Consider the following 22,672-nt stretch of genomic DNA (forward strand, 5'->3'; position numbering starts at 1 on the left):
GAAAACACATGAGCAGTGACAAGTTTTAATCTCGCTTCTCAGTACTAACATGGGCTAATCTGTGGAAGCAGCTTATTCCAGTGTCACCCAGGGTGCAGCCACACCAGCCTCTGCAGAAGGCTGTTTTTCTTTTAAATGTAATACCTTCTCATATTTTCTTCTTAAATAGTAGCTGAGAACATTTACGTTATAGATAAGTAGTACATGGTGGAAAATTCTACTTTCAAGAGAACTTACTCTCTTCTTACAAGGTATGTTTTCATGTCTTTTTTTCATGTACTAGTGTACAATTGTTTTAGTCAATACTAAGAGGACATTAATGTTATTAACATAAATGCTTGTAAATTATATAATTTAGTTTAAAGTTTATCTGTATAATTTCTTAAAAAATAGCACTTAAATACATATCTAAAATTACTCTAGCTTTTATGTTTTACATATAATGGATTTACTTTCAACATAATTGCGACTTTTTTAAATAGCTAAATGATAACCTGTCATTATACTTTACCATAAAAGTTAACAGGATTGATTTTTTAAATCATTTAAACAAATATCTTGTGAATATGTTCTTTTAAGAAAATAGCATTACCTTAATAATGAATGATAAGAAAGTTTGGGGATATTACAAATACATTAAGTGAAAACAGTAAAAGATTTTTTCAAAATGTGAAACTATGATATTTTCTAAGGTATTTTAAAAATATACAAGTTATTCAAATGTTTTTACTTACATATTTGAATATTCATATTTTGCCTTGATAAATGTATTCCTTATTCTTATGTAATGAAATGACACTGGACAGTTAAAATGGAGATCCATATAACTCTAAGAAAGAATATTTATCAGCAATAGTTTAATTAGCCCTATATTCAATGTGAAAGATTAGAAACTTCTTTTCACAAAATCCAGTCGGAGTGTAAAACAAAGACTTCCTTTGTCCCCTCCCAAAGTAAATTTTTTATTTAATATTAGATTTTAACAAATTAAACAATGTATTTGATATTCTACTCCCTCATAATCTAATACAGCACAGCATTCTTTCTTGTTAACCTATTTGGAGGTGTGGCAGCCATAAACAGTAGCCACATGGTATATAGGATTAAGTCACAAAGAATCTGAGGGGGTCTATATCTCTCTAAAAATAAAGAATTAAAATTTAATCCCGCCAAGAACCGAGTTGTTAAAAAAAAAAATCATAAGCCCACACACGTGTAAAAGCATCTTGATGCTTTTAGTATTTAGCCATATAGGGTAGTGGTGGAAAGAATTGAGGATATGCAGTCTTCTGTTACAGCCACTTAATTAAAAAAGAATATTCAGATATCTGATCCGAGGTTTGAGACAAAAGAGATTAACTTTACAAGCACGAGTTTTAAGGAAGCATAGGAAACAATAGAAAAATGAAGAGGTAGGAGTTTTTTGTTTTTAAAGACAGTAGCTAGGTTGCTAGATGCATTGAAAAACTGATGAAGGACAAAACATATAAAAGGAAAAGCAGCCAGCAAGTTCTTCAATCAGCTGCTATTTATACTTTCAAGGTAAAGTTAAGTATCTCTTTAAGGAAATCATAGGCTTTAAAGGCATCAGTTTCCATGACAAAAAGGTACTGTGAATAAGTTTCCAAAGTTTAACTTACTTGTCCATTTAAAAGGCTGTGCCTTGACTACACCAGAATTTAGTCTGGATTTCTTCTGCGAATACACGGAGCATGTTATATCACATTTATATACTGAAAACTATTATTGGTACTTGTGAATCGAGAGGAATTTCAGCCAAGCAGAACTTTAAGCATAGGATTTAAACACGGAGCATGTTATATCACATTTATATACTGAAAACTATTATTGGTACTTGTGAATCAAGAGGAATTTCAGCCAAGCAGAACTTTAAGCATAGGATTTCAAAGCACAGTGACTTATTTTTCTAATAATAGTGTCTGAGAGGAAATACCATTTCACTCAGACAAATTTTCCATTCAAGTTTGTGGAACATTTAAGCAGAAAATAGGAGCTTATGTAAATTCAGAAAGACACTTCTCAAGCTACATTTCCAGTCCTAAGAACGTGGCCAAGCCTCTCACCCTATCCTCTCCGAGGAGAGTCTGGTTACTGTCTGGAAGTCACTATGGGAATAAGACCCATTTAGAGGAGGCCAAGCAGAAGGGTGGACAATGCAGCAGTGAGGAGGCCAGCTTCGGCTTCTTCTGCTATAAAAGAGGGTATGGTAGCAAAGTCTCAAAGCCCTCTCCTGGCTCTAATGTGCCATGGCTTAGTAATAACAGCAGTAGCACTGAAATAATATTCCAAATATTATTCAGAGTAAGAGAAATTTGAAACCAAATTTCAAAGTTTTCCATGAGTAAGAAACTCTGTCAAAACGTCTATATCAGGGAAATACTGAGCTCTCTTGAGAACAAGACATAAACATTTTTAAAGGTTTTAAAAATAACAATATAAATACTGCCAAAACTAAACAAATAAGAGCTTGAGCCATATTAATAAACGCAAAATTTAAAAATAAGACAAACAACTAAGAGTCATCATTTAAATGAGAAACAATATTCTCTACACTCTCTGAATAATGGGGAAAAAACATTGCTATTTAGTGTTCCCTCTTGGACATTCCAATATTTTTCTACTGATAAAAAATTGCTTAACTAGAATAGGGCAAGGTTTGGGGTCTATAATCACTTGTTTTTTTTTATCAAGGCTCTGCCATGTCAAATGAAGGAAATAAATGGTTAATTCCTCATGGAATCAAGGTTCTCCTGACTTCTCTTTTCAAGTAAACAGGATAAGAGAATGCAAAAAGATCAGGTTAATTTCATATAACTAACAGAAGACAGAAGTAGCACACAGAGAAGAATGTGACAGAAGGCATTTTTGGTCTCAATATAAAGAATTTCCTGTCAACCACAGATGGACAGCAGTGGAACTGGATGCCTCTTGAGGAGGTGTGCTCCCTGAGTCCTCTCACTGGAGTCATGCAATCAGAGAGCAGACACACAATCTGGTCCACAATGTTCTGGAGGAAACTTCAACACTGGGAGGGAGTTTCAACTAAATGACATTTCCTGCTTCCACATGTCTCCTCTCTCACCACCAGGGAAGGGTCCAGAAGGGCATGACTGGCGGCTGCCCCCACCAGCCAGCAACTGGAAAGCTTGCCAACTACCATAGATAAGCCACTGCCTAACAGCAGGCCAGAGTCACCATCTTATCCAAGGCAGGGAGGAACTCATGTAGCTTATCAGTGTAAGAAAGAAGAGAGAGGAAGGGAGGGACACTGGCTGATGCTCCTCCTGACCCCACAGGTAGGCTGACCAGCAGCCCTTTTGGAGGGAACATGTAAGAGAAATAAGCCCCTCCCTCATGCTTGGCTTTCATCCTCTCTTTCACCTGAGCACTGATCTTCTGTGTCTCCTCCCAGCTCTGCTCCTCATACCAGTGTCCCTCTAAGTCTGTCACAACTGCTCTGCTCCCCCTCATCCCAGCCTGCACCCTGCTCCAGGGCTCTCCTACATCATAGGGCAACATGACTGCAGCAGGAAATGGGGTTTGCAGGAGTGAAGGCAAGTCCCTGGCCCTGCTGCCAGGCTACAGGGAAAGCCAAGACATTGCGTCCTGGCTTCCCACTTTGGATCTCTAACATATTCCTCTTGTTATATGTATTTTTTAAAGTTTTACTGTTTTCTTAGGTCTATATTTCTGGTATATTATGCATTACATAGATTTTTCTGGTCTAGACGGGGAAGCTACAGCCTATTTATCTCTAAGTTTCTACAAAAATAATGAAACTCAAACAACCAACCAACTCAAAAATAACTTTTTATTAAAACTCTTTTATCTCCCATGGACCAGAGTAAATGGTGCTAGCCCTCAAGAAATTGTGGCTACAGACTATTTTGAAGGTAGGCACTGTTGGTTGAATTTTGAGGGGGCAGTGTATGGGAAACCTTTAATTGTACTGTCTAATGTTTCTAGAAGTGGTAAGAAAAGGCAAAAGTATATGGAGGACCAGAGTAAAGACCATTTTCTTGCAGATTGCTATTTAAAATATTTAAAAAGCAAAATAATAATTTTAAAAATATGCACCATAGACAAGAAAATAATCCTTCACTCATAAGCCCACTATCCCTCTTATTAGGTTTGTGTATTCTATTTCAACCATTTTTTCATGTATGTATATTTTATAGATGTCTTTATTTCTATTGGCCTCAAATAGTAAACTGAGATTTATGAGGAGTACACAGTTTATGAGAAGTACACAAACTTATGGTGAAGAATTTTATTTTCAGAGTCTGGGGACCACACATCTGGAGATTATTCCAAAATGTTAGAGCCAGAGTGTACACAGCCAGCACTGACCACCCACAGTTTAGTTCTATTTACTAACTTGAGCATTTATTTTTTAGTTTTCCTATTAGCGTACCTGACATTCAAGCATTAACTTTTACGACAATCCCACACTTACCTGAGAGTAGCGGATTAGGAGCTGTGGTTGTTTTTTGAGCAAGGAAACGTGGGAGAAGTGGATAGGGAGAAGCATGTCCATTGAACATCCAAACATGCTCTACTTCATGGATTATGTATCCTAACCCTGTGCCTGGTACACAGTGGGTACTTGATAAATGCCCAATGAAAAACTCCAGCAACCTCAAAGAAAGCCAGAGACATGACCTCAAAAGACATTTAATTCACTAACTTCTCTACCAAGGTCAAATAAGGTCGGGGCAGCTATGGACCTAGAAGATAGAGCTGCGATGCAGAACAATCGTAAAGAATAAATCGGTACCAGAGACAATCTTTGTTTTTGCTAAGGACCAAGAGCTAAATTAGCTCAAGAATGAGAATTGTGGAAGTCAAGGCAAGGCAGGGCACCAAGCATTAAGGAGCCAGGAACCACAAAGAAGCCTACGGTCAAGAAACATAATGGAGCATAGTTAGGCAGCTAAGAAGCAGAAATGATGTGCCAAAGTGATGCTGGAAATGAAGCCTAGTTGACCCAAACCAGGTGCCTGTGCCAGGATTCCCGGGTGACTGGAATAGTAACCTGCCTGTCCCCAGGGTTGGCTGACAGAAGCTGCTGGCCCTCGAGCTGCCAGCACAATCTCTCTCTGCACCATACAAATCTGACCACACAACCACTCCTATTTCCACCCTCCGAAAGCTGTGAGTGCACTCCTTTATGTACAGATGTACACAGGACAGCAACATGTGGACTGGCTGGAAAGGAGGAGATGACAGAGGCCACTAGATAAAAGAAGATAAAAGAGAGTGCTCCTGTGTGGGTTGCAGCAGAAGATGCAAAGAATGGGTTGGGACACATGAGCTCTAACTCAATTTCCAGTTCAATTTGGTTATGTGGCCTTGGGGAAGCCACTGAAGCTCTTTGCACCTCTCAGCCCTCCTGGTTAATGTGAGAGACGTATCTAGAATAAACTGAATTGACAATTCCACAAGGCAGTGTAGAGATGGAAGGACAGAACTGGTTCTGAAGTGGGATTCAGAATAAGATTATAAAAATATAAAAATCTTTTGTTCTGTGTCCTGTAATCTCCCTTTTCCTAGCACAATTGAGTGTGAGTTCTCATAGGGAAACCTGATAAGGCTGGTCATGTCCAGCCGCCCAGTGGGCAAAATGTACTTGTTGCCATATAGATTTCTAAGAGTTAAATAATGTTAGTTATCAGGTTAATCACTGATGACAGTAGGGTTTTTGAAAAAACCTTTCTCTGATGATTAAAAGATATATAAATGAGTATTTTAATTAAGTTAGTTAATTCATTTCTGATTCTTAAGTCCAAAAAAAAGCAAGGCTGTGGAGAGATATTAAAGCTGATTTCTGGGTTCTAGAAAACTGTAAGAAGCTGGCATAATTCAAGGATTTGGAGGGCCAGGTCTTCCTGAGGCTGGACCAATTCTGACTGACTCTAGAAGCCCTCTGTGGCTAAGGTGCTATCTGGTGCTCAGGCATTGCAGGACAGCTACACTGCTGGATGACCTGGCTGGGTGTGGACTCCCTCCTGCCAGGATACAGACTCACCAATGGGCATTATGTGAAGCTAATTGCATGCCCCAAAGGGAAGACAGGCATGAGTCTGTTTTAGATGATATCATAATGCTTTTAATTTTTGAAAATTACAAAGAATGTATGTTTCACAGCTGATGGTTAAGAAACCATGATATGTAAACATACCTGTAGGAATATCCGCCATCAGATGACAACAAATCTATTCTCAGAAGGTTCTCACTCGTACATTCCAGTTTTGTGTGGGCTTTAAAAAATACAACTGAAAGCACCCCATGCCTTCCCCCTGCAAAAAAACTAAACAAAAGGAACTCAGTGGAAAGATCAGTAAAAAAGAATAGCCTGGACCAAAGATGCTTTGGATCAGGTATTAGATAATGGAACAGATTGGAAGGAAGAAATCCAATAACGCTGTGGAAAAAGTAACCAACTCTGAGAGTGAGGCTGGGGAGGATGGTGGGAGAGAAGTTAAAGAAAACTTCCAGATGTACTAAGGGGACATGAAGGATTTTATTTTAAAAGTGACATAGATATTAAGGCAATGGAAGGATTTTAGGAATAAATAGTCAGGTATGATAATATGTTTTTGTATTTAAAAGCATTTATTAGTTTCCTAAGTATAAATGTAGTTCCTATTGCTCAGTATAGAAATTAAAGAAAAAAAAAGACACAAGTAATTCATGACTCTACCATCCAGATATTAACATCAATTAAGTATATTTGTGCCAGGTTTTGTGTGTGTATGTGTTTGTAAGTATACTATGTATAGATTTTTTATATTTTCTTTTATTTCAAAAAACAGTTTTTCATATTTTTAAATATCTTTGAAAACATGTTGTGGGTTCCAAAGTATTTCATAGAATAAATATACCCTATTTTATTTTACTATTTCTCTTTAACCATTAGTATTATCTTTAATTTTTTTGCTATTATATATGATTCTCTGATGAACACCTTTATGCACATTAGAATTGTTTCCTGAGACTAGATGCCAAAAGTAGAACTGCTAGATGAAAAATAAAGATATTTATAAAGCTTCCAATGCATATTGCTGAACTGCTTTCCAAAAACTTTTAATAAACTTACTCTCACACTGGTAATAAATTAGAATGCCATTTCATTGTACTCTTGCCAGCTTTGAGAAATGTACAGCAGCAGGAACTGTATTTATTTAAACTTTAACTTAATCCTCAATGTCTACTTAGTTCTAGATTGGTCCCCTACACAGGACGACATGAAGGAGTATGTGCTCCTAGTGTTCTTGACTTTGTGCTCTGCCAAACCCTTATTTCACCCTTCGTACCTGACACTGAAGAATATGATGCTGAAGGACATGGAAGACGAAGGTGACAGTGATGCTAACAACTCTCTTTTCCCAACAAGAGAGCCAATTAACCCCTTCTTCCCATTCGATCTGTTTCCAACATGTCCGTTTGGATGCCAGTGCTACTCGAGAGTTGTACACTGTTCTGATCTAGGTAAGGACACATGTCAACTTGTTTTGTAGAATAATGTCGTTTTGACAAAATTTAAAGGATAAGGAAAGACCTCACTGAAATTTCAAAAATCAGCTGATTGTAAAGGAATTTTTCACTTAAATTTTTGAAAAGTATAACAAACCCCAAAGTACATCCAAACTTATTTTTAAAATCCAGAAAATCAGAGGAAAACAATGGAAATTTCATATACAGAACATTTCCTTCTCTTCCCAAATTTGAATCAGTATTACATTTTAATTTCCTTTAGAGAGAATGGATGTCACTGTGGTTTCATCTTATAGAGTGTCAGCTGGTTGAAACTGTGCTTCCTAGCAAAATTCTACCATAACAAAATAAGTTGCCCATCCAGAACAATAAATAGGTTATAGAGGTTGTGAAATCTCTAATCTAGACATTTTGAAGACAATACTCTATTTGTTTTGAATGGTTTGGGTTTAAAACTATCTAGAAAATAAATGGCTGAACTAAAAACCACTTTCTAAAGTCTCTTAAAAATGTGTAATTCTCTGCTGAGTATTTTATTCTTTCAATACTTCTAATGAAGGTGCTCTCAAATACAAGGGCATACTCAGGGAGAGGTGTAACAGGAATGCACATCAAGAACTGTTGTACTCAGCTATTGGTAAAAGAGGAGATGGCTCAGACCTGACCCACTGTGGGAAACCAAAAGTATGGCACACACCTCCCATTCTGGACCTGGAGGCCCATTAAGGCCACTTCCAGAGTGCATATGAGCAGACAGTGCCTCTGAAAGCTTTAGATTCATTTCCTACTACCACAGCATTCGTGGCAATAGTCAAAGCTTGTTACAGTGAACTCCAGAGACTTTTAAAAAATGTGTTATTGGGCTTCCCTGGTGGCGCAGTGGTTGAGAGTCCGCCTGCCGATGCAGGGGACACGGGTTCGTGCCCCGGTCCGGGAAGATCCCACATGCCGCAGAGCCATGGCCACTGAGCCTGCGCGTCCAGAGCCTGTGCTCCGCAACATGAGAGGCCATGACAGTGAGAGGCCCGCGTACCGCAAAAAAAAAAAAAAAAGTGTTATTATGGGACATAATGAGAAAGGTGAACAAAAAAACATCCAAAAATGAGGATATTATTATGAGCTAGAATCACTGGTAAAGTCTTAGTGGAATATACAGGCCATGAAAAAATGGGTTTTAAGCTTTACCTTTGGCATTCTTGTGAGAAAGAGATGACAAGATGCAAACAACGTTTGCTGGTCTGTAAGCACAGGCAAGAATGACTGTGGGAAGAGCGGCAGGAAGGAGAAATGTAGAAGCTGAAACAGACACTGGTGTGAGAAAAGGTTAGATTAGGGAGTATCGGAAGATCTTTTTTTTCTTCTTCTTTTGGTACTGTCGTTTTTAAGCTGCATCCCAGGCAGGAAAAAACTTCACTATCAATTTGTAGAGTTGAAGCCTGAGAAAACACTTTGCTAAACAAAGATCTTGATAAAAATGTATATATCTACTTTGATACTGCTGGATGTAAACTGGGTTGGTTCTGGGTAAGACTTTGACTAAGGAGATGTTCAGCTTTAGCACACACCATCCTTGTGTGATGGCCTTCATGTTCACTCCAGCACAAAGTCTTCTACTTCAACTTAAAGACCTTGAAGGAAACACTGCATAGCTCTGCTCCAGTATGTCACTGTCTTCAAAGAACTGAGAAAAACCAAACTGCCTCATGACAGACAGTTGGTTGCAAATAGTGTTTAACTCACATGGTCTCTTGAATATTTAGCTTTGAAAAAAATCTAATAAAATTCACCCAAGAATATCTGTAATAATATGACACATACCTTTAAAATGACACAGCACTGTTAGCAGCATATAGTGGTCCCCCATGACAACTGAAGATGAAAAGGACACTTAACAATCTTTTTCCCTCAGGAAATGAAATTTTTTTCAGAGCTTCCAAATTCATCAGGGGTAGGGTAGGGGAAGGTTTGTCAAAGTTTATGTTACTAGATCCTGTCTGCAGAACCTCTACCTTCCTATAAGAACTTCCACTTCATTTTCTAAAACCAAAGTAATCTCCTAACAAAACTGCTGTTACCTTGGTAACCCATCAAGTTACCCCCTTCCCCCCTTTCCATCTATGTCAAACTTCTTAAAAGAATTGTCAATTTTAAAGTATAAAGGGCAAAGAATTGAGGGCTGTCAAGTGAAATGTTGATATTCACAGTATTTCAATATTGGATTCTTCAATTTGGGCCTATTAAATATAATACTACTCTTTAGGAGTAAGGATGGCTCCACTAAAAGTGTAGTAATATCTAAAACTCACTTTAAAATACATAAAAAAGATAAATTGATGGATGGACAGTAAGTACAGTACAGTAAAATGTTTACGGGAGAAAAAGGAATATGAATTTTCACTGTAAAATTCTTTAAACTTTTCTGTATGTTTGAACATTTCAAAAATAAAATGTTGGGGAAAACCAAGAAAGCCCCATGCTCATGAAGCATAAATACCATATGGAATGTCTGACAACAATCAGAGGTGCACATGTTCAGCCACTTAGGGAAAGCAAGGAAAGTAAGGAAGAAATGTGCCACATACAGCTCCTGGCAATTTTCTGCTTCTTTAAGAGAGGAAAAACACACTTAAGTCTTTAAATAATGTAATTAACATTTACTGAGTACCTACACACAAAGGAAGATGCAGCTGCTGAGATGAGAGAAAAGAAAGCTATTACTAGAGTACACAGCTTGAAAAGAGCTAAGGCTGTGGGTGATAAATTCAGTAAAGGTATACTACACACCTCGATGTTAATTATATGTTATGGATGAATAAGTTTTCGTAAATCAAATAATTTATGACTAATTAGAGGAGCTCATTATTAAAGGAAATGGGTAGTAAAGTCTTTGATAGTGTACACGAAAATAATTTATTTTCTAAGCACAACTTTCTACATGTTGATGCTTCTTAAAATGATCAAAACCCACAGGCTCCAATTTAGCACTACAACTGCCTGAAAATCTGCAAAGAATGTTAATATTCTTTAGTTAAAAGTGCATCAGCAGAAGCTGTGCCTCAGCTGTAGGTCTCCTCCTCGTAGTCATATTAGAACCCCCCAACTTATCTCCATTTAATGTCACCTTGCAGCAGACTGAACGGTGATAGCTAGAACCAGCTAGACACCTTGTAAAAATAAAGTTACTTGATAAGATCTTTAGGCCTTTCCAAAGAACAATGTTTTTGTCATCTGTTACATGTTGAGTCATCTATTACTTAATGGTAACCATGAATTTTTTAAAAAAGCACATTTCTATCATATCAGCAATTTCATCTTGAGCATATAACATATATGCAACGTGTTTGTTTATTTCTCAGGTTTGTCCTCTGTCCCAAGCAATATTCCATTTGATACCCGAATGGTTGACCTTCAAAACAATAAAATTATGGAAATCAAAGAAAATGATTTTAAAGGACTCATCTCACTTTATGTAAGAATACATGCAAATATTTAAGTGAAAATCTCTGTCACTGCTAAAATGATTGCTTGTATTTGTGTTTGTGTAAACAAGACTTACTTTTCTGTGTATGATGAGTGACAAAATCCCCGTTATTCAGCAGTGGTCTAGTTAATGAAAAATTATAGATTTAATTCAATTAATAATTTAATTCAACTGATGTTTACTGAATAACAGACAGGTGGAAAGGCAGTGGGCTAAGAATTCAAATAAGTGGTCCTTATGATCTATTTAGGTTCTATTTAGGTAATCACAGTCATTATACACTAAAATAATAAAACTGATTATTTTCAGGAACTCATTAGTGTACAATGTAAGGAAATCAGTACCCAAACCCACAAAGCTCTAACAGCAGCACGTGCAATATAACATAATTGACTAAATATACTTGTATGGCTTTTTTTTCTAGATCTCTAAAGATGAAAAAGAACTTTTCCTTACTATACTCATTAATATTTTAATTTTCTAAGATTTAAAAGATTCTTATTTTTCTATTTAGCATTTTGAGCCTCTAGATTTTAGCAGGTAAAATTTCTAATTCTATTTGAAATTGGGTTTGAGGGAGAGCCTGATTCCATGCTGTCACAGACATGGGGTGTGCGGCACACACAGAAAGGAGTATATTTTACCAGTGGTAACAAGACGTATTTTAAATTCTTCTAGGCTTAACCTATCTCAGTTGAAATTGTTAAAAGTAGTGATGTATCTGAAAGGAAGGTAAGAAAAAGGAGACACTAAGGGCCTATGGTGAAACCAGTAAACATAATAAGTAAAGGGAGTTTAACTGCAGAAGTATTTGTATTTCTTCTGTGAAACAGCAACAATGTGAATAATACCAGAAAGGCGTATATTAAGTCATTCTGGAAACAATGGGAAGACTGTTGTAGAATGGAGCCAGGGACAAAAATCATAAAAGGAAATAATCTAGAGCTGCTCCCTGAAAGAATGAGGGGATCCAGATTAGCAGAGAGGAATAAAAAGTCCTAGGAATGCCATTGCCCTTGTGAAACACTGAAAATTGTTTCTGCAAAATCTGGCACGTTTTGAAAATAGTTACTAGGTGAGTGGCAAGCCCTGGTTACCAAGGATTTTCCCAGTTTTGGTTCTGAAGTTCCGCACCCCAGCAGCTCAAGATGGCTGCAGTCAGAACCCTCAACATGTCGCAAAGGGCTTGGCTGTGGGGAACAAAGATTCAGCCTGCATTAAGCTTTCACTCTCTGGGGTTGTGTCTTCTCTGAAGAGTGCTGCCACGTTGCACTGAGAAATAGTCACAGAACTGAGAAGAGGTTGAGTCACTCTCCAGAAACTACTACCATTTCTCCATTGTCTAAAATATGCCAGAATGCTGAGGGCACTTTGTAAGAGTTTATTCTTACAGGCCTCTATTCTGGGGAAAATGGTAAACATTAGTAAACAAGACAGAGGTGAGGTTTTAAGAGTAGATAAAATCATGCAAAAATGTATTTGTTGTGTACTGAAGTTAATTTTGTAGAGTGAATAGCTTTTAAGATAAGATAAGAAAGAGGACTTCCCTGGTGGCACAGTGGTTAAGAATCCACCTGCCAATGCAGGGGACATGGGTTCGAGCCCTGATCTGGGAAGATCCCACATGCTGCGGAGCAACTAAGCCTGTGCGCCAAAACTACTGAGCCTGCGCTCTGGAGGCCGTGAGCCACAACTACTGAAGCCTGTGCTCTAGAGCCTGTGCTCCGCAACAAGAGAGGCCACCGCAATGGGAGGCCCATGCACCACAACGAAGAGTAGCCCCCACTTGCTGCAACTACAAAGAGCCCCCGGGCAGCAACAAAGACCCAACGCAGCCAAATAAATTAATTAATTAATTTAAAGAAAGATAAGATAAAGATAATACTATCCATCACTTCCATGAAGAGAAATGGGAGAGGGGAGCCTTAAACACATTTCACCTACTCAAAGACAAACCAAAGGTGTGAAACCAATCGTTAAAGCTTTGCACTGTTCCAACTCAGTAGTAAATTTTTCTTTTTTTAAGCTTAGATTGGGCTGGAGAATTATTTACATGGTTAATAAAGTATATGAATGACATAATTTGCATTGATTTCCATGAGTGACTAATCACTGTAAAATACTGGTAAATCATATCCACTTCCTGATATGGTGTAACTTTTTATGCTTTATCTAGGCTTTGATTCTGAACAACAACAAACTAACAAAGATTCACCCCAAAGCCTTTCAAACCACAAAGAAGTTGCGAAGGCTATATTTGTCCCACAATCAACTAAGTGAAATACCACTTAATCTTCCCAAATCGTTAGCAGAACTCAGAATTCATGACAATAAAGTTAAGAAAATACAAAAGGAGACATTCAAAGGAATGAATTCTTTACATGTGCTAGGTAAGTTTTTGCGAATAAATGGAACATTTTAAAATTATAAGCAATATGCAGATGTAGAGATCTTTATCATCATTAACAACTTTAGGACTGATAATTTCCAAAATTAATTTTTTGAATCTAGTAAGCTGTACCTAGTAAGCCATTCATAAATCAATGAAAGTATCAAACAAAATTTATAGCACTTAAAGAAATACACCTTTTACAATATAAATACACATGCACTCTGCACTCTCAAGAATCCCTTAGTGTGGTTTCTGTTTTCTGACTGCACTTAATTGGTTAAAATCTGTTATTCTTATTTAATTTAAAGGTATCATTTTTAATGTATTGTAAAAACTACTCAAGTACAACCTACAACATTAATTCAGATATTATTTGGAATGTACATCTAACTTTTCATTATCTGCTTTGAAGATTATTCAGCTAAGGTGTTTTTACTGTATACTTCCAATTCTACACACTATTTTACTTCTAACACCCATGGTATAACCATGCCATCTTCCCCTACTATATCCATTCAAAATTCCTAACCAATATTCTCATTCATTTATTTACTCATTTAATTCAACCAAGTGCCTGGCACTTAACCACATAGCTTCACTTTCTGTCATTCCTCAGTTATATTTCTGTTAATCAAGTAATTTCTAATTGACTTACAATTTTAAAAGTTTAGGTGACAAATAAATAAATGTACAGTGGAAAACACAAAGGTTTTGAATTATATGAAGGATGGTCTTTTTTCCTATGTTACATTACTATAACGAAACCTTGATTATGATCACGGTTGGAAAAGAGTGATAAGTAAGTTACTGACTTAGTAATTCAAAGCAAAATAGTAAAGCTGTTATAAATTCCAGCCTATGTAATACAAAGCAGTCTTTTTCTGAGACTGACAGAAAGGAGACTAGACAGACACAGAAACAGATATACTGAGTGAAGGAGAGTGAACGATAATCCTCACACTTCTTAGAATTTTCTTGGGACGTGCATCTCTGCATTGTGTTTCCTTCACATACAACATATGTATGCTAAATTATATAATTTCCCCCCACAGAAATGAGTGCAAACCCTCTTGATAACAATGGGATTGAACCAGGGGCATTTGAAGGGGTAACAGTGTTTCATATCAGAATTGCAGAAGCAAAACTGACCTCAATTCCTAAAGGTTTGTATTTATACAGTATTTATTGAATTGTCATTTTTAAATGACCATTAAATGTAAGGTTGTAAAGTGTACACACTGTCAAAACCACACTGCAATTAGAATCCTTTTTACCAGTATATCTGGTCAGTGTAGTATGAAATTTAGTGTTTTCTCATGTACACATCAAGAGCCATATGTAATTCTTTTTTCTTTTTTTGACCGTATGAAACCAGAATCTTTTTTTCCCAGTACGAACAAACATTAAGAAGCAAAGAACTTTTATTTTCTGTCTCTTTCCTAACGTTTACTCATCTATACTTGTCATTCTGTGAAGTGTCTGTTAGAGGTGAGAATTCTGTAGAGAAGAAAGCAGAGGAAGAAGCACAGGGCCAGAGACCTTTCTCCCAGCCTTGCAGCAGTGGTTCAGGGTGGGGCTTGTGGGGAGGGATTGGGGCAGACGCTGGCTCTGGCAGCGACAGGTGTATACTCTGGGCAAGGCACTCTATACCTCATTTTTTTACACAGGGGTGCTGTGCAGATTAATGGGCTGATGCACAGAAAGGTCTGAAGACAATGTTGGGCACATAGTAAACACTCTCTCCTGACATAACCAATAACAGAATGAGCACCGTGCTATTTATCATATGAGCTGAAGCTGGTGCCTCAAAGTAAAATGCTTACGTTTGCTACTGGACCAGTTTTCTAATGCATTATTACTTCTAAGCTCCCAGCCTGATGATTAACTAGATTGGATTTGACTTTCTCCAAACCCATGCTCAAGGTCACACCTTCCTCCTCCCTGAGAAGTTCTCTCTTCTATGCTAACACCTGGATCAGAAATAACCCCTATGATTAATAACACATTTTCCTTTCAAACAGCCCTGTCTTTCAGTATCCATAGTAAAAGCAGCAATAACCTGTTTTCTTCTATTTTAACATAACCCCTTTTCTACTACTCAGATGATCCAGAAGATGAACAAAGCAAATACATGCTGACTATTTAAAAGACCCAGCAAAGCTGCTGTTATTAATTAAGGAAAGCTGCTATTATTATTATTATTATTATTATTATTTTTTTTTTTTTTTTCTTGCGTTATGCGGGCCTCTCACTGTCGTGGCCTCTCCCATTTGCGGAGCACAGGCTCCGGACGCGCAGGCTCAGTGGCCATGGCTCACGGGCCCAGCCGCTCCGCGGCATGTGGGATCTTCCCGAAACGGGGCACGAACCCGCGTCTCCTGCATCGGCAGGCGGACTCTCAAGCACTGCGCCACCAGGGAAGCCCCAAAGCTGCTATTATTAATCTTTCATTTAGGAGGAAAATCATCTAAAGTAAAGGTAGAAAGACAATTTCTTTTAGTATAGAAAAAATCAGTTTAATTCAGAACTACACAATTAAAAACAACCTTAATTTAGGTTTCAAGCAGATGGCTGTTTTCCTACAAGAAACATAAAATATTATATTTACCTTCTAATCTTTAGAACAACAACAAAAATACATACTGTACCTAACAAGTTAAATAAAATCCCTTTCATAAGCTGGAAGCTGACATAGAGTGAGGGGGAAGAGGAAGAGGACAGGACAGAGTAGAGGCAGAGAGGATAAGAGGATATACTGGAGCAGAAGAGTAGGGCCACCCCAGAGCTGTGGCTCTGAGGTCCCGCAGTTATCATCGCTCTTTATATTTACATCAGCAGCTTTCTTATACTACAAAACATCCTGAGAGTAATTCTCTTCAAGTTTCAAAGTGTATCTTAAAAATGAAGCTTTAACTCCTCGTGAAATTCTCAAGATTCTTCCAAAGTCTAAAGGAACATTTTATGTTTTTAGAAACTTAAATTTCAAATCTCCAAATTTACATAACTACTGCTTTAAGATCCTTATGACATTCAAAAGCCAGTTTTTTGTTTTTATGACTTATTTGCTCAAATGTTAAGGCTGACTGCCCAAATGTTATAATTCAATCATCACTACCCATTGTGACAGGATGAATTAGGCCGAGGTCCAGAGGGTTCTTACCAGACCTGAGAAGTTAACATAAGAAGAGTGAAATTGTTTTCCTTCCTATTCATCTGGAAAATTCTGTTACATAATAGTATTGTGTTGAGGGGAGGAAAGACCTGTTTGAAGATAGGGTAGGTATAGAAATATCTGTATGAAAGTATACTATATTTGTTGGCAGTCACTGAACTACCCAAATCCATATGAGAGGACGGTCCCCTTAAATTCTACAAACCCTCTTCCAAGAAGTTTTCCTGACTCAACATGCACAGAGATCTCTCATCTTTGACTTGCTACAGCATATTCTAGAATAGACTGGCACACTCTAAAATATTTTTCTAGTGATTTTTGTATACATGATAGACTTGCTCAATTAGTGTTTAAGGTCTTTGAAGATAGAACTTACCTTCAACAGTCTTTACTACTAATAAAATAAGGAAATGCTTTAGCAAGAGTTGAAAAACGAATGCATTTCCTAGCTAGCTGACAAGAACTTTTGACTGAAAAATAATATCTTATGTGTAGGATTAATAAAATGAGATCTGACTGAATTTTCTGGTTAGTCTCTTTCATTCCAGCTTCAGTTAATCTGGGGAGGGCTGGGGTCAGAAGATGAAGGTGTGAGAAGAGAAGGTGCAAACATTCACAAGGTACCTGCCATGTGCCAGGTTGCACTGAAGATGCTTCTCTTAATTTATGCAGAAACTACTACTAATTGAAAAGAATAAATACTGCAGTGGATCAAACATATCAAACAGGGAAAAAATCCATATGTTCATAATGATATAAAAAAATTCATTGGTCACCTCTGGGCATTGCATTAATTCATTACTTGAAAAAAAATCAAGTATTTATGCTGCTTTTTCTATAAAAACTATATTATAAAGTAAGTAAATAATTAATGAAAGAAAATTCTTTAGAGAACAATCTCACCTAATAAATGAATAACGAATGACAAAATCAGAAAATCACCATTTTCCCATTCTGAATGAATTAATAAATCTAGGAGTAGTAATCAATAAATGAGTGCAAAGATGAAAGAGATGATTTGCTGAATCTAATCTGGTCTCTGTATCTAACTACAGGTCATAAGAAATAAGGGGGCTAGAAACCATGATAAAACTACATTATGTGGAGGCCAACAGCCCAATCTACAAAGGAGTATCTCAAGCAAATTAATATCTGAAACAAATCAATAGAAGGAGAAAAAGGAAAGGGTAATAGAAGAAATTTAAAGAGATATAAGACCCAAATATATCCTGTAAACTTTATTTGGATCCTGACCTGAACAAGTCAACTGTAAAACAATACATTTGAGATCATTAGGGAGAGGAATATTAGATGATTAAAGAATTGTTGCTAATTTTGTTAGATGTGATACTAACATGATGGTTATGCAAGGGGAAAAAAAGATGACCTTATGGGTTAGAGATGTCTAGTGAAGTCTTTATAGGTGAAATGACATTATGTGTGTGAAATTTGATTTTAAGTACTCCAGCAAAAAATAAATGAATAAATAAAAACAAGTCAATAAACAAATCAATAATCAATAACTATTGGCGTAGATGAAACAAGATTGGAAAAATGGAGATAACTGTTGAAGATGGGCAACAGTATGGTGTCTCATAATACTAGTTTCTATTTTTGTATATGTTTGAAATTTTCCATAATAAAAAGTTTAAAAAAAAGCAAATTCCCCCAAAACTGCCTAAGCCTATAATGTGAAACTTAACAAGTAAACAAATAATCAATAGGGCTTGGTCTTAACCTGATCTAACATACATATGTCTTTTCTTATCGCTAGAACTACCTTCAACTTTACTGGAGCTACATGTAGATTATAATAAAATTTCAACTGTGGAACTAGAGGATTTTAAACGATACAAAGATCTGCAAAGGTAAACATCCCCCAAATCCTAACTTGGAAGTGGTAGTCCATATGATGAAGATATTAATGAAACTTCTTGGAGAATGTGTACAGGGACATAAAATTAAGGGAAAACTAGAAGGAACTGCTATCATTCTGTCTCAGTAATGGAAGAGGGACAGCAAGTGGAATGAGAAAAGGACACTTTCCAAATGTCCCTTTTGTTGCATATAGGTTAGACAGAAAATTTTCTGACAGTGGAGGAGAGGGCTGTTACATCCTGAAATAGTTTATTAAAGGAAACCATTGAATACCTTTCTCTGAACATATATACAAATATTTCTAACTCAGTTGTGGTGTTTGCAGCTAAGTGTATCATACCATCTGCTCAAGAGCTGATGCATTTTATGTCATTTTTAGGCTGGGTCTAGGAAACAACAGAATCACAGATATCGAAAATGGAAGTCTTGCTAACATACCACGTGTGAGAGAAATACACTTGGAAAACAATAAACTGAAAAAAATCCCTTCAGGATTACAAGAGTTGAAATACCTCCAGGTAAAACATTCTACTTGTGTTCTGCAGATATTAGTACTTTTCTTTGTTTTTATGAAACATATTAGTATCTGGAGCAAAGACCAATCAAGTAGCAATGGTAATCCACACCCTAAAAAGACCCTCCAGGTTGGCCGAGGTGTTTTATGCCAAGGAGAGCGTTAGAATACCAGTTTCTATTGAGATATCAGCTAAAACGCTTAGGTACCCATTTCCATCCCTCTGATTTTTCTACTGAAACTGCTAAGGACATTGTGGTGAAGGTACGGACACAGCTAATTTCAGGTTTCTGGGGTGGCAGTGGCTATGTAAAGGCAGGATCAGTCAGGAGGAAATCAAGTAGAATTATATAACCTTTCATTCTGGAAACATTTCACAAAGGCAGAGCATGTGGATGAAGTCCCAGGTATTTTCACTATCAATGTGGTGCCACATTAGAAGTGTGCATGCTTTTTAAAAACTCAGGCCAGAATATATAATCAAAAGTCAGTATTTGGAGCATTAAGGGCACACATTTCTTGTTCTTCAGTACTAGAAAACTTTTCCTTCTAATCTGGCAACTCTTGACTAGCTGGGAGGGGACACAGAATTGTTGGAAAATCTGATAAAGCTTTTAGATACTCCCAAGAACAAAAATGAGACAATATTTTCACATAATTTTAGGAGTTTCACAGATCCTCCTGATTCCCATCTGTGGACCTCAAATTAAGAAACCCTACTTAATCTCACGTCACCTTAGTGCATTTTTCTCATGTGCTTTCCTTGATATACAATTCCTCATCTTCCAAGGAAAAACACATTGAGAACAAAACTGGGCCTTGAGCCATTTGCTTCTAGATTTCTTTCTAATTTTTCTTTAAACAAGTTTTGTTCACTATACAAATAGAAGCCTGTGAAATAGAAGCCATCAAAATGGATGTGCTATATAGGCAGATGCTCATTTCAAGATTATGACTTTTGCTTTGATTTTTTCAAATGCTGCGTTTAAATGTTTACTTAACCAGTGAGCATGACCAGAGTCTTTCCTCCCTCAAGCTGTCCAGTCTTTGAGTACTTTACTCCACAACGCTGATCCCAGCTTCTGGGTGTCTTAAATCTATCCATACTATTGCTAGCATTTTAAAAAATGAACAGAATTATAACACATAGTCATAAGGATACAATTCAACAGATGTCCACAAAGCAAACACACTCATGTCCAGCACTGTTCCCCATGCTCAATGAGGTCAATGCTGTGGTAAACTACATCTTGCACTGCTGCTGGGCTGCCAGGAAACCATTATAATGCATCTGTCACAAAATCTCCAAGATTAATAGAGGGCAGCAGGGACTCCAACAGAAAACTAGAGGTTTTAGCAGTGCCTACAGTTCTCATGACTGGCTCAGATCAATCTCACCAAGGCAAAATCTAGAGGTAACAACGGCTAGAACTGGTATCTTAGCCTTGCCAGCAAAAGGCTCCTTCTTCCTAATATGCCAAAGCACTGTTAATTAAGTAGATTGTTTTTACTTCCCAGAAATCTCAGTTGCCAAAAAAATCCAAAGAAGAAATTTAAAGGGCTATTAAAGGGAATGAAGGGAAGGTCCTATATTGTCCATTCTTTCTGAGTAATAATTTAATAAGACACATACACAGCCTATAAAATTGTATTTTATCCATTGGTGCAAATAAAAATTCAACTATTGATGTTGTATTACAGATACATATTTAAGATGTCGATAGACATATTTTTCTATAAAATTTACAAAAAAGCAGCTCTACACTTCTCCCTTTGATCACAGAAAATGGCTAAAAATTCTTCACATTCATATTGCAAGTCATTCTTAGAGCATTAAATTTCATTCTTCTGCTCATTTCTAATACTTTTAAAACACATTATTGTAAATATGGCACTGAAGTAACCATACACACACACACACACGCACACACCTCTACGTGTGTGCGTGCGTGTGTGTATGTATAGAGACAGAGAGACAGAGACAGAGAGAGACAGAGACAGAGAAGAGTGGCATGTGCTGACCAGGCAGTGTGCCCTGGGCACTGGCATGAGTCCTACACCACACTTCACACATAGAGCACTTTTGTATATAACACAGGAGCCTGCGTCCTTGTCATAAGTATTTAACAGGCATAAACGGGCACATATACTTTAAGCAAAATGTATTCAAATCAGTGTAAAATAAAGAGACAAACCCATGAACAAATGCTGACTATAAGCAGAATATCTTCTTTTTACATTTATCATGTATTTTTAATCCACTCTTTTCCCACTACAACAGATAATCTTCCTTCATTCTAATTCAATTACGAAAGTGGGAGTGAATGACTTCTGCCCAGCAGTGCCAAAGATGAAGAAGTCTTTATACAGTGCAATAAGTTTATTCAACAACCCAGTGAAGTATTGGGAAGTACAACCTGCAACATTTCGTTGTGTTTTGAGCAGAATGAGTGTTCAGCTTGGGAACTTCAGAAAGTAATAATTAGTAATTAGTGATATCCATTTAATGTAAAATTCAAAAACTGTTACATTTGGAATACTTGAACTCTATTTAAAATGGTGGTATTATGCACATAAGCAAAAAATCTATTCCCATGTGGTAAGTCCACTGACTTACTGTACGACAAAAAATTTCAACAGAATTTTGCAAAAACTATTGATACAACAGGATTAAAGGAAATAAGTATCTGTTGCAGTTTCATTTTATATATGATTTTGCATAAATCTCATGCTTGAATGTTCTTTCTCAGTAACAAAAAATAAGACATTCAGTATTTAACACTTTGTTATCAAGTGCATTTAAAAAAGAACTGTACTGTAAATGGAATGCTTGACTTAACAAACTTTGTGCTCTTTCATTTGCTATTAGAAAAAGAAAATTGACAAGTATGGTTATATAAACAGTATGTTATATTATCCTTATTCTGTCTTTAAAACCTTGGGTATTACTGTAATATTTCTAATAATGTTGAAGTATGGTTTGATATAATCTTATTCAAATTCTCATGCCTTAGAGCCTTACTGTCTTTATGTTTAAAACTCCTTATAATAAAGCCTTCAGTAAGTGTTTATTACCAACTCAACAGATGCTATTCATAAACAGCTTTTTTCAAGCTGTAGCACATGCTTTTCTTTTTAACTATTATTACCTGATTATAAAACCTCTATAGAAATGCATAGTGAGTGTTTATATAAAATCTCACACTTTTTATTATCACAGTTATTATAAGCTTTTAACAGTGTGTCAATTGTTAGGTTATATAACACTGTCACCTCAATGCTAAGGAATATTTTTGAGATGTCCCTTTGTAAGACCTTCGTTGGAAGAGACTAGATACTATCAACTCTACACCAAACTGTCTCCTTAAATATGCACAAACTGGATAACTCTGAAAAACACACCTGGTATAACTGAATAGGTAGAGCATTAAACAGAATGCACAGCTCTGTATAAAAATTAAGAGTAGTTACATATATTTTTGTTGGTGTTCAACATAAGTAAAACTAGAAAATAAGGAAAACATTAAAATATTGGTTTGAAATAAAATATTTTGCTTTCGTTTAATTTTTCTTCTCCCATTCAGGAACATAAACTATTTTTCATAAAACTCTTATATTTTTACTAAAACATTTTTAGTAAAGTGTTAATGCTTATTCTTAAAAATAGTACTAAAATATCCCAAATTATACCTGTGTCATGAAAGATAATCACCTTTA

General features: G+C 36.5%; 2 protein-coding genes across 4 annotated transcripts in view; one reads left to right on the top strand and one right to left on the bottom strand.

The window, feature by feature from the left end:
* The window catches only part of CENPP (centromere protein P), a 231,549-nt gene that overhangs the window by 103,866 nt on the left and 105,011 nt on the right, over window positions 1-22,672 (bottom strand). The gene's annotated exons all lie outside the window — the stretch shown is intronic.
* ASPN (asporin) lies at window positions 57-22,462 on the top strand. Of its 3 annotated transcripts, XM_007468172.1 has the most exons (9): window positions 205-251; window positions 3,865-3,914; window positions 7,240-7,512; window positions 10,875-10,987; window positions 13,176-13,389; window positions 14,444-14,554; window positions 18,338-18,431; window positions 18,821-18,959; window positions 21,237-21,434. In XM_007468172.1, exons 1-9 carry the CDS (start codon window positions 205-207, stop codon window positions 21,432-21,434), a joined length of 1,239 nt encoding a protein of 412 aa, XP_007468234.1. The 3 variants fall into 3 exon arrangements, with proteins under 3 accessions (XP_007468235.1, XP_007468234.1, XP_007468236.1); XM_007468173.1 differs by lacking the exon at window positions 3,865-3,914 and having other exon boundaries at window positions 57-251; window positions 7,246-7,512; window positions 21,237-22,462; XM_007468174.1 differs by lacking the exons at window positions 205-251; window positions 3,865-3,914; window positions 18,338-18,431; window positions 18,821-18,959 and having other exon boundaries at window positions 7,269-7,512; window positions 21,237-21,256.

Source organism: Lipotes vexillifer, unplaced genomic scaffold (genome assembly GCF_000442215.2).
Source record: "Lipotes vexillifer unplaced genomic scaffold, Lipotes_vexillifer_v1.1 scaffold466, whole genome shotgun sequence".
Classification (NCBI taxonomy): domain Eukaryota; kingdom Metazoa; phylum Chordata; class Mammalia; order Artiodactyla; family Lipotidae; genus Lipotes; species Lipotes vexillifer.

Coding starts and splice junctions, on each gene's coding strand:
- ASPN (XM_007468172.1), top strand. CDS start 205: ATGGTGGAAAATTCTACTTTCAAGAGAACTTACTCTCTTCTTACAAG. Junction 7,513..10,874: donor TGTACACTGTTCTGATCTAG/GTAAGGACACAT, acceptor TTTATTTCTCAG/GTTTGTCCTCTGTCCCAAGC. Junction 18,432..18,820: donor CGATACAAAGATCTGCAAAG/GTAAACATCCCC, acceptor TGTCATTTTTAG/GCTGGGTCTAGGAAACAACA.